This window comes from Halichoeres trimaculatus, unplaced genomic scaffold (genome assembly GCF_033239565.1).
Source record: "Halichoeres trimaculatus isolate MK-OKI-2021-1 unplaced genomic scaffold, fHalTri1.1 fHalTri1_scaffold_23, whole genome shotgun sequence".
Taxonomy (NCBI): Eukaryota; Metazoa; Chordata; class Actinopteri; order Labriformes; family Labridae; genus Halichoeres; species Halichoeres trimaculatus.
Genome location: NW_027437201.1, coordinates 635,314 through 650,379, shown reverse-complemented (window position 1 = coordinate 650,379; position 15,066 = coordinate 635,314). Strand labels below are relative to the sequence as shown.

The following is a 15,066-nucleotide window of genomic DNA, read 5'->3' as shown; positions in this document are numbered from 1 at the left end:
GGGTCAGACAGCAGAACCGGAATTCCTCTTTACATGTGAGAGCTGAATAAAACTGATCTTAACAATCAGGTGAAGAGGGTGGAGAATATCAAACATCTGTGTGTGTGTGTGTGTGTGTGTGTGTGTGTGTGTGTGTGTGTGTGTGTGTGTGTGTGTGTGTGTGTGTGTGTGTGTGTGTGTGTGTGGTGGTGGTGGTGGGGGGGGGGGGGGGGGGTCGTCTGCCTGTGTCTGTGTCCGTGTCTGTGGAAGTTTATCAGAGTGAGGTTTACACTCAGCGTGGAGTGGAAACACTCAGTGTTTTCTGCTCCATTCAGTGATTCCCTTTCAAACCGTCACGGAGCCTCCCAGCCAATCAGCGTCCTCAGCGCCTCTTCCCTTCCACTCTAACCACTCCTCCCACTCCTTATTTAGACAATGACGTAGTGATCGCATTCAAAAGGTTCCCCTTATATACAAACCGGAGCCCGGGCCCCCGTCCCTCCAGAAGAGACTCTTTACATTCTCTGAAGTTTCTCAGCGGAGCGACTGAGTCGACACCACCTCACACACTGAGAGACATGCAGGGGTGATACTCACTGCAGGTCACACACACTCTCACCTGTCTCAGCTCCGACCCGAACATCAGACATCTCACCCGTTGATTCCTCCACCATGACTGCCAAAACCCTGGAGAAGGTCCCGGTGAACCTCGGTGGGTTTGTGCACCCTGACTCGGTGTACGGTGTAGATGACATCAGCTCCAACCTGCCGACCTCTGTGGCCATCTTCCCCAACAGCGAGCTGGGAGCGCACTACGACCAGATCAATGTGTCAGGTAAGAGACTGAGATTACTGCTGCTTCTTTTCTGTTGGAGCGTAAAAAACAGAAAAGGGTCACGCCTCTGTCAGGACCGGATCCTGGACGTTCAAATTCGTTTTCGAACATTCCTGGAGAGAAGAGGGAAAAATAAAATTTAAAATTACCAAATGTTTTTTTTATGCTTCATAGAAACAAAAACTATTTTTTCAGCTAAAAATGTTTCTGTTGAGTGTTTGGGTCTGTGCGTTATTGCGCACTCTCCGCGTCTCTCGGATCGCTCCAGCGGGGTTTTCTGTTGGACCTGCTCTGTTCTGTGTTAATAATCTGCTCTCTGCTCCTGTCTCTGCAGACAGCCTGATGAGCGCAGACATGAGCGCAGAGAAACGCTCTTTGGACCTCTCCTCCTACCCCGGCGGCTTCTCTCAGCCCGCGAGCCACCGCAACCAGACCTTCACCTACATGGGCAAATTCTCCATCGACTCCCAGTACCCTGGAAACTGGAACCCTGAGGGAGTCATCAACATCGTGTCAGGCATCTTTAACGTGGCCCAGCCGCCTCCTCCTCCTCCTCCCTCCTCCTCAGCATCCTCCTCTCCGGCGTCCTCAGGATCTCCTCATCACTTCTCCAGCGGAAACCTGAGCTGCACCATGGCGTCTCAGACCCCGGCAGAGTTAGACCACCACCACCACCTGTACTCCCCTCCACCTCCCTACTCCTCCTCTGGCTGCGGGGAGGTGTACCAGGATCCGTCCGCCTTCCTGTCCACCTCCACCTGCCCCATCGCCTCCTACCCTCCTCCCTCCTACTCCTCCCCCAAGCAGCCCGGCGGCCCGGACGCGCCCGGGCTCTTCCCCATCATCCCGGACTACCCGGGCTTCTTCCAGCCGGCCTGCCAGCGGGATATGCACCCGGCCGGGATCCAGGACCGCAAACCCTTTGGTCCCTGTCCGCTCGACTCGTTCCGCGTGCCCCCTCCTCTGACCCCGCTGAACACTATCAGGAACTATACACTGGGGGGACCCGGTCCCGTTGGCTCCGAGGGGGGGCCGCCGAGGCTTCCATCGGCATACAGCCCACAGAACCTGCCCCTGAGGCCGATCCTGCGGCCCAGAAAGTACCCAAACAGACCCAGCAAGACGCCGATCCACGAGCGGCCCTACCCGTGCCCCGCGGAGGGCTGCGACCGCCGCTTCTCGCGCTCCGACGAACTCACGAGACACATCCGGATCCACACAGGACACAAACCCTTCCAGTGCCGGATCTGTATGCGTAACTTCAGCCGCAGCGATCACCTCACCACGCACATCCGCACGCACACCGGGGAGAAGCCGTTCGCCTGTGACTTCTGCGGCAGAAAGTTCGCGCGCAGCGACGAGCGAAAGCGACACACGAAGATTCACCTGCGGCAGAAGGAGAGGAAGTCCTCCACGGTCTCCTCCTCCTCCTCTTCCAGCAGCAACACCGCAGTGGAGCGCAGCGCAGCCAGCGGGATCTGCTCATAGTTTCCCGGGAAAACTTTGTTGTTATCGTGGCGGCGTGACCCACTCTAACCCCTAAAAACAAAGTGACTCTGCAAGCGGAAAAGACTCCAACAAGAAGGGCGAACTGCGCTTCAAAAAGCAGCTGGACTGAAGGAGGACTTGTGTACAGCCGTGCGTAATTACGCACATCTACTTTCTCCTTGAGGCAGAAAACACGGACGCACTTTCCCCCGCACAGTAAATGTGATCATCAGTTTAAATGGGGGAGCGTGCGTGCGCAGGGAGCGCGTGTCCGTGTGAAATAACTGCAATAATGTTTGACAGAAAAGTTTTAAGTTATTGACAAAGTTTGTATAACATGAGTGTGTGTGTGTGTGTGTGTGTGTGTGTGTGTGTGTGTGTGTGTGTGTGTGTGTGTGTGTGTGTGTGTGTGTGTGTGTGTGTGTGTGTGTGTGTGTGTTAAACTGTGTATTTAACGGTGTGTTCTGTGTCTTTAATCTGTACAGGTATAAATCTTTATTTTTGTACTCATGTGTTCTGCTGTAACTCAGAGTGTTCTAATCTGTTGGACCATTCACGTTGTAAAGTGTGTGTGTGTGTGTGTGTGTGTGTGTGTGTGTGTGTGTGTGTGTGTGTGTGTGTGTGTGTGTGTGTGTGTGTGTGTGTGTGTGTGTTAGAGAGAAACAGAGACTTATTAAATGTTCTGAGGTGTTAACGCACACGCTGCTGTCTGCTGTCTTTATTCTGAGCACTGTGATGCGTTCACGGAACCAAACGCTTCCTTCGTGCTTATTACAGATGTTGATGTTGGAAACTTTTTCAGGGTAAATCCAGCTTTACGTCACTGCAGACCTCTCACTATGACTCACTTTTCACCCAGTCACTTTTATTTAGACTCCATTGCTACAGACACAGACTAGAGACGCTGTTTGACCTGGAAAGAGTTTTTACAGACACTTTAAACGTTTTATCACATCAAAGACTGTTCCAGAAAAATCTGTGAAACTAGACCCATCGAAAAAGAAGAGGAAACCGCATCAGTTTCAGACTGACAGAGATATTTAATTTTAGTTATCATTTTTAAAGTTTTAGAAGAAACAGCAAAAACTAAAAACACAAATGTTTCTGAAACTAACAGCAAAAATGTTCCTGGGATCACGTCTTCACTCTATTTTCTGTTATAAAATAGTAAAAAGGAAAAATAAAAAAGAATTTAACCGCACTGTGTTTTAATTTGTGATCTAAAGTAAAGCCAAGCTCAGAGCCATTTACCCAACGCTGGCATATGAAATATCTTTTTATTCATTTATTGGTCTCTTAATATTTTCATCTAACGCGACAGGACTCTCTTTACACAGACACGTTATTTGCTGGGTTTTGGCTGCAGGTTAAAATCTCTTCTCTGATTTATCAAACAGAGTAAAATCCAGAGGACATCATTTCATTTGACTTTTTTTGAACTGTTACATACCTCTGATCATTTTTGAATATCCTCTCTGTGATTCTGGGTTAGCATTAATGATTAGTTTATAGTACCAAAATGTGTGCTGAGATGACTCAAGTTGTGGCACACACACACACACACACACACACACACACACACACACACACACACACACACACACTCACACACACACACACACACACACACACACACACACACACACACACACACACACACACACACACACACACACACACACACACACACACACACACACACACAGTGTTTGAAGTGCTCTAAAGTGTGTATCACCTCCTGGGTTGAGGGTTCTCAGGTAGAAACATCTGATCTGTCATATGAAAAGATGTAAAGTAATTAAATTCAAACTCACTTTTTTCTTTCGTCTTTTTTTTTTTCTTTTTTTTTTTAATGAATATAAATCATATCTGGTGGAAAGCAGCTACAGACTAAAGACATATTACAGTGTAGCTGAGATCTGCAGACTTTAATCATGAAAAACAAACAAAAAAAGAAGATTTTTACAGAGCAACAGGATGAGAGAAATGTAAAAACCACATATGAACAGAGCAGGACTAATCGAGGCAGAAGCAGATTTGGAGATATCCGAAAGGCGGTGGAGTTACTGAGCGGTGAGGGACACGGGCCCTGAACACACACTGCAGCAGATTCACAGACATGCGGGATCCTGACATTCAGAGACATTCAGACTGATCCAAGACTCAAACGCATCACTTCAACCAATCACACCGTCTGTGTATTAACATTTATCAAAAGTTATGATTCACACTCTAAAGGTGGGTTTAAAAATCAGGATTTGAAGTTTTTACTGAAATCGGTTTACTCTTATTTAATCTAAAATTCATTTGAAACTGATTTTATGTTATTTTTTAAAAGAAAAACCTCGAACGCGATAATTTATTATAGATGATACAACCTCCGATAGCCTGTCTGTAGATCACTGAGTGTATGGAGTTCATAGATTATATAGAGTTGTGTGTGGATCAGTCTGTGTCGCACTCTGAGAGCGTTTCATCAGCTCGCTCTGACACTGTGTGGGAGCTCCTCTCTGTCTCTGCTCGCTCCTTAAATCACATAGTTTCAGGAGGATAAATCAACATGACGGCCCCTCGCTCCGTTACCTTTAGAGACATTAGAGACTGACCTCCAACGTTTAAAACACACAAAGAAGAGAGTGAGAGACAGAGACATCGGCCAGAATGTTTATCCATCACCTGCTGCTATACCTCCATGTTCCAGCTCTTATTATTTCATGTTTTATCTCTTATTATTTCATCTTACATCTCGAGCTATTTCATGTTTTATCTCTTATTATTTCATGTTCCAGCTCTTATTATTTCATGTTTTATCTCTTATTATATCATGTTCCAGCTCTTATTATTTCATGTTTTATCTCTTATTATTTCATGTTTCAGCTCTAATTATTTCACCTTTCAGCTCTGATTATCTTTATTTTCAGCTTTTATCATTCCATTCTTCAGTTCTTCATATTTCACGAGTTTTTTTTTTTTTGTTTCAGCACTTATCATTTTATGTTTTAGCTATAGTTATTTCATGTTTCAAGTCAAATAATTTCATGCTTTAGCTGTTATCATTTCACTTTTGAGCTGTAATGATTTCACTTGTCAGCTCTTATTATTACTTGTGTTTCAGGTCTTATCATTTTATCTTTCACCTATTTCAGCATTTCTGGATATGTGTGTGTTTTAGCTCATTTTATTTCATTCTTTAGCTCATATTTTCCATGTTTAAGCTTGTTTTATGCCATTTGTTTCAGTTCTATTTTTAATGTGTTTCAACTCTTTTATTTCATCTTTCAGCTCTTTAATTTTCACGTGTTTCAGCTCTTTTTTTAATGTTGTATGTTGAGCAACTTTTCTCTGGGGCTCATGAGTTGGAGCTGATGGAGTTATTTGGAACAGAAACAAATGTCGTGTGTTGACTTTTGAGCTGGTGGTTTTTTGATGATTTTAACCTGTTTCGGTTTAAGAAACAGCTTGTCTCTCTGCAGCTCATTCCTCTCCTCCTGTTCAAGCTGAACTCAGCAGCAGAATAACTCTTTGTTTGCAGCAGAATAAGACTTAAACTTTCACTTTTTAAATATAATGGAAAAAAAGTCTGTCTAATTTTTAACCCCGCAACGTTCAACCCAAGGGAAAAAATAACATTATGTCTTGCACTTTTTGTGTTGTCAGAGCACTTAGATCACAAACTACAAAATTCAGAAAAATGATTTTTGAAAGAGCTGTTAGCTGTTAGCCAGGTGCTTCATTCAGACAGACAGGTTGACAGAGACCACATGAAACTCCAGAACTGTTCCTCCCTTCAGCTCATCAGCCTGCTGGGGCCTGAGCAGCAGGAGGAGACGTTCAGACTCCTCATATCTCAGATCATCTCTGATGGCCGCAGACAATCAGCTCCTCTTGTTCTGATGTGACGGCCTTTAATCTGAGAAATGGAAGATAATTATATTTAATAGCTACAGATTCTGACCTGACTGAGCCGAGTGACGACATGTGAATGTGTGAGCCTGCAGACAGAGAACCAGGTCTGTGTGAAACCAGCTCTGCATGGATCCAGTTTAGGGTCAGAGGGGAGCGTCTGTGAGCGGGGATCAGAGAGCTTCAGTCTGCCCCTCTCCATCAGGATAAAACCCTTTAGAGCTGAACTGTGCAGACTTTAGGCACAAACTCAGTGACAGTGTGTGGTTTTGCTCAGCCTAGCAGCAGCAGCAGGTCAGGAGGTGAAGAATGAACATCCTGCAGCGGTTTCGTGCTTCCAGGAGAGGTTCAGAAAAAAACTGCATCTTATGGTCAGCTTTATCTGACTGGATTAAGGCACAGATTAAACATTCAGCGTACCTGAGATCATCCCTCCGCTCACCTGAGGTCAGAAACAGTGTGTCTGGGCAGCCACAGAAGCACTCATGTTCAGAGGCAGAGTGTGATCTGAGAACAGAGAGCCAAAGAGGAAATCAGGCATGAATGAGTTCAGATGTCTCTATTCTGCAGAGCCTTGCTTTTGCTACAATGCATCCTGGGACATGAAGTCCCTGCAGGCTGTTTCCATCAGTCCAGATGATTGACAGGTCACAGGAGCTGCAAAGGTGTCTCCAGGTTAACGGGTCAACGTGTGAACTGTGAATAAGTTCTCCTCTTCATCTCTTTTGTAATAATCTGAACAGTCTTTCAGCAGAAATTCAAAATTGAAGGATTAATATCCAGATTATAATCTGTTAGCAGGTCTGTTAGTGAGATACAGCGCAGCAGAGACAGGATGTGATATAATCCACTTCCTTTATTGTTGTAATACATTCATCATGATCAGAGGAACAATCACCGTCACACAGACGCTGAGTCTGAGATAAAAGGCAGAGGAAAGATCAGATTATTATAACCAACACCTCCAGGGCTAGACCTGGTCTCTGCTGATCTCAAGAGGTTTTTACAGTAACCCCCCAAACATCAGAAGAGTTTCCAGAGGAGCAGAGCCTGCAGCAGGAAACATGCTCCACCTGTTGGTCAGTGAGACGCGTCAGAAACAAGGAGAAGGAGAGTACATACAGGTCAGAGTGTGCGCGCGCACACACACACACACAGACACACACACACACACACACACACACACACACACACACACACACACACACACACACACAATAAGATATAATGTAGTGTGCATTTAAAAGAAACGTGAGTAGAAGAGAAATGTCTGACACATTCACTTTCAGTTTTCATCAGGAAGGTGGAGTCGCAGCAGGGGGCGGGGCCAGGAAACAGGTTCCAACACATCAGTAATAATAAGCTCCAATAGCCAATCAGACGACAGGAAACATGAATAACAGTTTGATTAGTTTCAGGAGGAGACCAACTCTCCTTACAGACACTGAAATCTGTGAACACTGAGGATCCAATAACATGCTTAACTTACGTTAGCTAACGTTAGCCTCTGAAAAGCACTGATGCTAAACAGAAAGCTGCAGTGTTTACAGCCTTAAAAACTAAGACAGGAAATCAACAAAGGTCTGAGAAAGAAGACTCCTCAGGGTCAGAACACCTGGCTCTCATGCTGTCAGCTTCAGCAGGTTTCTCTCCGATCACCCTTAGAATCAGGATGTGGTCACAAGAGAGGAGAATCTCCTCAGTGATGTCAGAGCGTCTCCTCAGTGTTGGTTTGTGGATTTATGTCCCGTTAGCTCTGTAAAGCTGCCGTAGAGTCCTTCAGAGACCCCCCCCTTCTGTAAATCCAGGTAATGTGACTCTCCTGCTGGGGCAGGACAGGACAGAGCACCCTCTGTGATGGGTGCTGTCACTATGCAGAGCTCAGACAGAGACTGCAGGGCCGAGGTAGGCCTCCCCTCCACACCAGAAGTCGTCCGGCTGAGGGACCTCCAGCAGCCACGACTCCTCCCTTTCCTCCTCCTTTTCCTCCCCCTTCTCTCTCTGCCTCCCTCCTCCCTCCCCCACAGGGTGCAGGACTCTGTAGTAGTGACAGTCCCGCCCGTCCTCTGGGTTGTAAGGAGGAGCCAAGATGTCCAGGAAGGCGGCAGGTCCGTCCACGGCATGGATCTGATGGAGGTTTTCTCTCAGAGGAGTAAGGAGGCACGGCCCGCTGCTGTCTGAGAACTCAGCCACTGAGCGGAGCACGGAGCGCCACACGGAGGCCGTCTCAGGAGGAGTGAGGGGAGGGTCGAACTCAGGCAGAGACACAGAGAGGTGATCCTCCAACCTGTCAAAGCAGCGGACGCTCACCTTCCCGTACAGGACCTTAACGCCACACAGGACACAGACACATTCAGGTTAATGAAAAAAGAACTCTGATTGTTGATTCATTGACACTGTTATCATTGTTGTGGTCATATTGTCATATTGCTTTATGACTTTCCTTAGTTAATTCTGTAAACTGCCTCTATATGTGTCACAATAATGCCTGTATTTGCCTTGAAGTTATGTGTACACAGAGACAGTGTTTTTCCTAGTTCGGGTTGGATCTGATTCACACGTTCCTGTCTCCTTGAACACTATTTCTCACATTGAGATCCCAAGCTAAGCTGAACCCACTGGCTCATAGATAGACATAGCAATCCCCAATCTCAGGAATGATAAACACTGAGCACACGGACTGGTCTGTTAGAATTGACTCTGCATTACACTGGGCTCCCATGTGTACTGTCTGTCACTTCTCCTCAATCACGCTATAGAAACTATTTCAACTTAAGCCATCCGAGTCTGCTGAGTCTTCTTCATCAAGTGTCAAGATTCCTGAAATTTACTCAACAATTATCATTATAATTATTGTTGTTGTTATTAATGTAACTCTTAAAAGTTTATAATTATCATTATAATAATAATTATTATTGCTGTTGTTGATATTATTATTATTATTATTATTATTAATGGTTTTAGTGTCAGAGGATCTGCAGTCTGTCTCTCTCAGTCTCACTGGCACAGACTGATTACTGACAGTGCACTCTTCTACAGACCTCTGTTTAATCCTGTCTCTGTGCTTCTTTTTACATCTCCTTGCTCCTCCAAGAACTCTGAAGAAGCCTGCACCTACAAAACCCAAATACGAAACAGACTCTGAGGCCCTCTGGCCCCTATGTGGGTCTGTGCACTGTGTGACTGAAGCTCTGTTAGGTCCACTTAGACATGACCGTTTGAGTGTCCTCATAAGTGAACAATAAACAACTCCCTGAAGAGAGTGGGGGGTCAGCTTTAACCCTGACTGCTTCAGTCTCTCCAGATGCTCTTTATAGGAGCATATAAACCTCAGAGTGCTCTAGAGGCCCTGTGTGAACACACACACACACACACACACACACACACACACACACACACACACACACACACACACACACACACACACACACACACACACACTCACTCTCTCTCTATCTCTCTCCCTAAGGTATGACTAACAATAGAGACCAGGTAACACTCAGGGTCCAGCTCATCCCTAAAGGACCCCCATGAGGTCTGGACCTCTATGGGACTCTGGATGGTGTCTGCACAGACCTTGAGCATCCCGTTCATGCCCGGGTGGTCGTGCAGCGGGATGGAGGCCCCGGCTTTCAGCAGGAAAACCCCCATGCTTAACACCTCGGTCTCGCAGATGTGCATGTAGGTGACTGGGGGATTTTGGGGCCCCGCTGCCCCGGGGCTTGCTTTAGGTTTCCGGGGCTGGATCTTCAGGTCCGCGGCTCTGATGGCGGTCACTAGAGAGACCAGCTCGGAGTGTGAGTCCGGGTCAAGGTTGTTGTCCCCGTTAGTTTCCCTCTTAAAGTCCTTAAAGGTGAGGTGGGCCTGCTGGGCGACCCTCTGGATCAGAGGAATCTTGTTGTCCCGGGGCATCCTGACCCACTAACGTAGGCTATCCGCCGCTGTCCGCTCCGCTCAGAAAAGCGCTACGAGAGGCTCTAAAGTCCACCAGAGTCTGCAGAGACCGAGTCTAGCTGCTCCGAACCACTTCAAAAGAGACTGGATGAAACCTTTACCCTGAAGAAGACCACGTTCATGGTGATCGAGAGACAAATCCGCATCACATAACGGACTCCCGAGACTCATCTTACACACTCGTCTCCTCAGTACCCCAACTCCATGCGCATGCGCACAAACCACGGGCTTTATGGGATTTGTAGTTCGATTAAATAACTGGGTCTCTGTCATTCTCCCCAAACTGGGAGTGGAGGTTAACACTCACACTGTGAACAGGACCACCAGAGTCTGGACTCTGGACCTAAAGAACTGACTTTGATGGGGACACAACACAAAACTAGAAGACACTCCACATTTTAGGGACACTACATATCCCAGAGTTCCTCAGGATGGACTATAGCTGTAGAGGGGAAGGCCAGGCAGGGCATTGACCCCACTGCAGCCCTCCCACATCCTCATCCAGTCTGCACATCCTCTCTAGCGCCCCCCCCCCCCCCCCCACACACACACACACATACACACACTTTTAAAACTTCCTCATAGGCTTCATTTTTACTGACTAGTTGTTGCTCATATGTCTGAACCTGATCTTCACACACTGAGCCTTAAGGAACATTTGTTGTGAAATAGGTGAGGATGAGCAGGGTCAGGGGTTAGACCGAGTGATGAGAAAGTAGACTGATTTTTTTTTTTAAGTCAAATTCAGCCAATCAGAGTCTGCTTTTGACTTTAGGGCCCATGCTAAACTTTTCTTGAGAATTGCCCTGGCTGAAGTGCCCTTTTGGGAGCAAAACAGTGAGGCATTTGCCCTGTTGGGGCCATGGTGTGCCACAGTGCCATCTGGGTAGCCAAAAACGCAGCCAAAATGTGCATTAGGTGCCCTCTTGTCAAGTTGTCAAGATGTCAAAATGGTTGTGCATCATGGTGCAGCGGCTTCTAGAGCTCCTAGGACTAAGCCCACTTTTAGTAACTTGGGAACCAACTTCTGGGTTGAATCAGCGACAAATACGTGGGTGAAGAATAGCTCAGACAAACTGATCGGCATCAGAGACAGTTTAAGGACTACTATTTCATCAGTCCTGAAAACAACTCTTGGCAGGCTGTGGGGACTGAGAACAACAAGGTGGAGCACCGGAGCATGGGACAAGCAGGCAAGAAGAAGCAAAGTGCACAGAAGCAGAAGAGGGGTAAAGGGGCCAGCTGGCTTGCTCAACTAAAGGCTAGCAACCCATAGATTCTGTCCCTTTTTCTCTCAAACGCTCGCTCCATGGACAACAAAATGGACTTGCTACGCCTGAGGCTGAGGGACTGTACAGAGTTGAGGAGCTGTTCTGTGCTTTTTCTGAAGTAAAAAATAGCTAAACACAGCTGGATGGGCTACATCTGTTCTGTGTGGACCGTGACAACCAGGTGGGGAAAACCCGTGGAGGTGGGCTGTGTGTTTATGTCAGCAAAGGTTGATGTACAAACTGTGGACGGGTTAGATGCAACTGCTCCAACAATATAGAATATCTGATGGTTAAATGCCAGCCACACTATCTGCCTCATGATTTTACAGCTGTGTTTGTCACCATTGTTTGCTGGGTGCTAAAGCTAGCAAGGCGTAACAACATTCTTTTCTGTTGCTCCAAATGTGCATGACCGACAATTTATAGGCAAAAATATGTGCTGAAGCTTCCTCACAAAAACAGGCAGAATTTAGTGCTCTCTTCAGTGGCAAGAGTGCCCGGTAACAACTTTATTATCCGCATCTTACAGTGTAGTTTCCTCAACTTTTAGAGTAACTTTCTGAAATGAACACGTCATCTCACAGAACCTGTGTAGTAGTTACATTTGTGTCTCAAAGCCTAAGTGCTGCTGTCTTACGGTGTAGTTTTCCATGTCTTAATGTGTAGTTTCCTCAACTGTTGGGGTCACTCTTACAAATGTACCATGACATTTTGCAGTATCTATGGGGTAGTTAAACTTGGGTCTTACAGTTTAAGATTCCAGGACTCACACTGTAAGACGCAACTTCCACCCTGCCCTTCAACCTACCTGCAGGTTACTGGAGTGAAGCCTCTGTGGGGCTTACTGTTTAGTCAGACTCTCCACAGACTGAGGGCGGTTGACTTTGACTCTCAGTTCTTCTGATCTTGATCAGACTGTGAATTCACCTGAAGGTTCAATGTCACTCAGAGGAAGCGTTGGTGTGAGATTCAGAATGGAGCAATCAGGTGTGTCAGGCACCTCGAGCAGGAGGAAGTGAGGATAGCTAACAAAAACAAAAAACACTGAGTCACAACAGCTGAGTCACCACATCATACATACACACACACACACACACACACACACACACACACACACACACACACACACACACACACACACACAAACACACACACACACACGCACACACACACACACACACACACACACACACACACAGAGTCAGTGTGCTCTGTGTGTGCAAATGCTGAGAACTGATGTTTTGTGTGTGCGCGTGTGTGTGTGTATGTATGTATGTATGTGCGGTGTGTGTGTGTGTGTGTGTGTGTGTGTGTGTGTGTGTGTGTGTGTGTGTGCGTGTGTGTGTGTATGTATGTGTATGTGTATGTGTGTGTGTGTGTCCCTTTGTGTAAGTGTGTCCCTCTGCATGTGTGTGTATTATGTTTAAACCCTGATGAGTGATGGAGACACAAAGGGAGATATCCTCTTGAGGAATAATGAGGCCAGCTCATCAAATGTTTAAACACACACACACACACACACACACACACACACACACACACACACACACACACACACACACACACACACACACACACAGCTTGGAGATGAGGTGGTGTTGCTTAGAGACATGTCTTGATCTGACTTCAGATGTGGTGTACTCAGACAGCAGGTGGTCTTTCACTGGGTCGGGCTCTTCTTTTAGTCCTGTTGATAAACAGTGGTTCTGAATTTTTCCAGGGGGAGATCACTCTGACAGGTTCTCCTCTGAAGAAGCTGAGAGCCTTTGGCGTGACTGTGACATGTTAAGAGAATGGTATCATGTTGTAAAGAGCATGTTCAGAAAACCCTTGAAACTTGCTCTGGTTGCTTCTGTGGATGTAGGTGTGTGTTAAACATTTAATAAGATTTAGTTACTTTATATATCCAGAGGACCCTGTGTCACCATAGGGCAAAATAAGAAAACACAAAGTTAAGTAGGGGTAAAACATAGAGAGCAACTTGTATGTAGGTAAAGAACAAGACACAGAATAGCTTGACCTTCATTTGACCTTCATTTCAGCAGAGGTATTCACAAGTAGCTCCTCTAAACTACCCTCATATGTGGTCTTGGTGCAGTGACATACATCAGAAACAGGAGCAAGCTAAACAAAATATAAATGGGTCAGAAAATCAGTCAGAGGATCAGTCTGAGGATCAACTTAAAGGTCAGTCAGAGGATCAGCCTGAAGATCAGCCTGTAGGTCAGTTTGAGTATCAGCCTGAGTATCAGTCTGAGGGTCATCCATTGAATAAGCCTGAAGATCCATGTGAGGGTTAGCCTGAAGATCAGTCGAGGAACAGTCTGAGTATGAGCCTTAATATCGGTTAAGGATATGTCTGAAGATTAGCCTAAAGATCAATCTTAGGATCAGTCTAAGGATCAGTCTGACGGCATGCCATAGTATCAGCCTCAGGATCAGTCCAAGGATCAGCCTGAAGATCAGTCGTAAAATCAGCCTGAGGAACTGTTTGGAGAAAGCCAAAGGGTCAGTCTTAAGGGCATTACGATCAGCCTGAGGATAAGTCTAATGACCAGTCTGAGGAAAAGCCTAGGGTCAGTCTGAGAATAACCCTGAGGATCAGCCTGAGAATCAGTTTAAGGACGCGGTCACACTGACCAATCGTGCCGTGCCTTAGCACGCTTCAGCCCCAAAGCACATTTGGAATGGCCAGTGTGACCACAACTGTGCCGTGCTCAAGCACGATTCCCTTCTGTGCCTTGGCATGCTTTGGAGAGGTGGGCTTCGGCACAGTTTACTTCATGCACGAGCACAAGCACGCGGACAGCGCGTGCGATCCATTATGTATGATCGCCGCAAGCGCATTTCTCTCGACAATCATTTCAAACAAAGTGGGGGTGTTAGAGGGCTGTGTCGGGCGAAAACCACTCACCATAAGTCCAAAAGTCTCTAAAGTTGTAGCAGTGCTCTCTGTGTCTCATTGTGCTGACTCTGATGAGATCACACTTCATGTAAACAGACGCTTCATGATGACGTAGGCCATGCGCGTGTGTGATACCTGCTAAAGTCTGGTTCATATTGGGGTATTGGGGTAGTGTGACCGCTGGCCGTACTCCCCAGTTGGGGAACAGCGCTGCGGGGGGACAATCGTGCTTGAGCACGGCACGGTTTCGATGGCCAGTGTGACCACGCTCTTAGGATCAGTCTGAGGATCAGCCTTAGGGTCAGTCAAAGGATCAGTCCAAGGATTAGCCCTGAAAATCCATCTAATGATCAGTCTGATGAGCAGTCTGAGGATCAATGTCAGGATCAGTTTAAGGATCAGTCTGAAAATATGCCTGAGGATCAGTGTGAGGATCAGCCTTAGCATCAGTCTGAGAATTAGTCTAAGGACCAGTCTGGGGATCAGTTTGAGGCCTCAAGATCAAAAGCTTGAAGGCAGGTCAAGGTCACCATAAAATCAGACCATGGACAGATGAAAGCGTCCTTAGACTCATTCAGTGGTAAAAACTAATGACCTATGTTTCGGGCGTGAACTGCTTTAAACCTGCAGTTACAGTATCTAGGGATTTTCAGTGAGGTGAGGTTAGGGTATCTGCGGTAAGGTAATCTGCAGTGAGGGAGATCTCCAGTGAGGGCATGGGAGCATCCTGA

The 15,066-nt window shown here is 46.5% G+C and overlaps 2 protein-coding genes across 2 annotated transcripts; one reads left to right on the top strand and one right to left on the bottom strand.

Moving 5' to 3' along the window:
• The first annotated feature begins 392 nt into the window (after positions 1-392).
• On the top strand, positions 393-2,730 carry egr2b (early growth response 2b). Its single transcript, XM_074663489.1, has 2 exons — positions 393-814; positions 1,149-2,730. The coding sequence occupies exons 1-2, from the start codon at positions 652-654 to the stop codon at positions 2,300-2,302; spliced, it is 1,317 nt and encodes a 438-aa protein (XP_074519590.1). The 5' UTR covers positions 393-651; the 3' UTR covers positions 2,303-2,730.
• Positions 2,731-7,082: 4,352 nt separating this feature from the next.
• LOC141785086 (2-aminoethanethiol dioxygenase-like) lies at positions 7,083-10,356 on the bottom strand. Its single transcript, XM_074663211.1, has 2 exons — positions 9,782-10,356; positions 7,083-8,530 (listed from the first exon to the last, which is right to left on the bottom strand). Exons 1-2 carry the CDS (start codon positions 10,115-10,117, stop codon positions 8,087-8,089), a joined length of 780 nt encoding a protein of 259 aa, XP_074519312.1. The 5' UTR covers positions 10,118-10,356; the 3' UTR covers positions 7,083-8,086.
• Positions 10,357-15,066: the final 4,710 nt, after the last annotated feature.

Excerpts from the sequence above, each read along its gene's own strand:
- LOC141785086 (XM_074663211.1), bottom strand. The coding sequence starts at position 10,117 with ATGCCCCGGGACAACAAGATTCCTCTGATCCAGAGGGTCGCCCAGCAG. Across the intron at positions 8,531-9,781 it reads GCATGAACGGGATGCTCAAG|GTCCTGTACGGGAAGGTGAG; the intron begins GTCTGTGCAGAC and ends TGTGGCGTTAAG.
- egr2b (XM_074663489.1), top strand. The coding sequence starts at position 652 with ATGACTGCCAAAACCCTGGAGAAGGTCCCGGTGAACCTCGGTGGGTTT. Across the intron at positions 815-1,148 it reads CGACCAGATCAATGTGTCAG|ACAGCCTGATGAGCGCAGAC; the intron begins GTAAGAGACTGA and ends CTGTCTCTGCAG.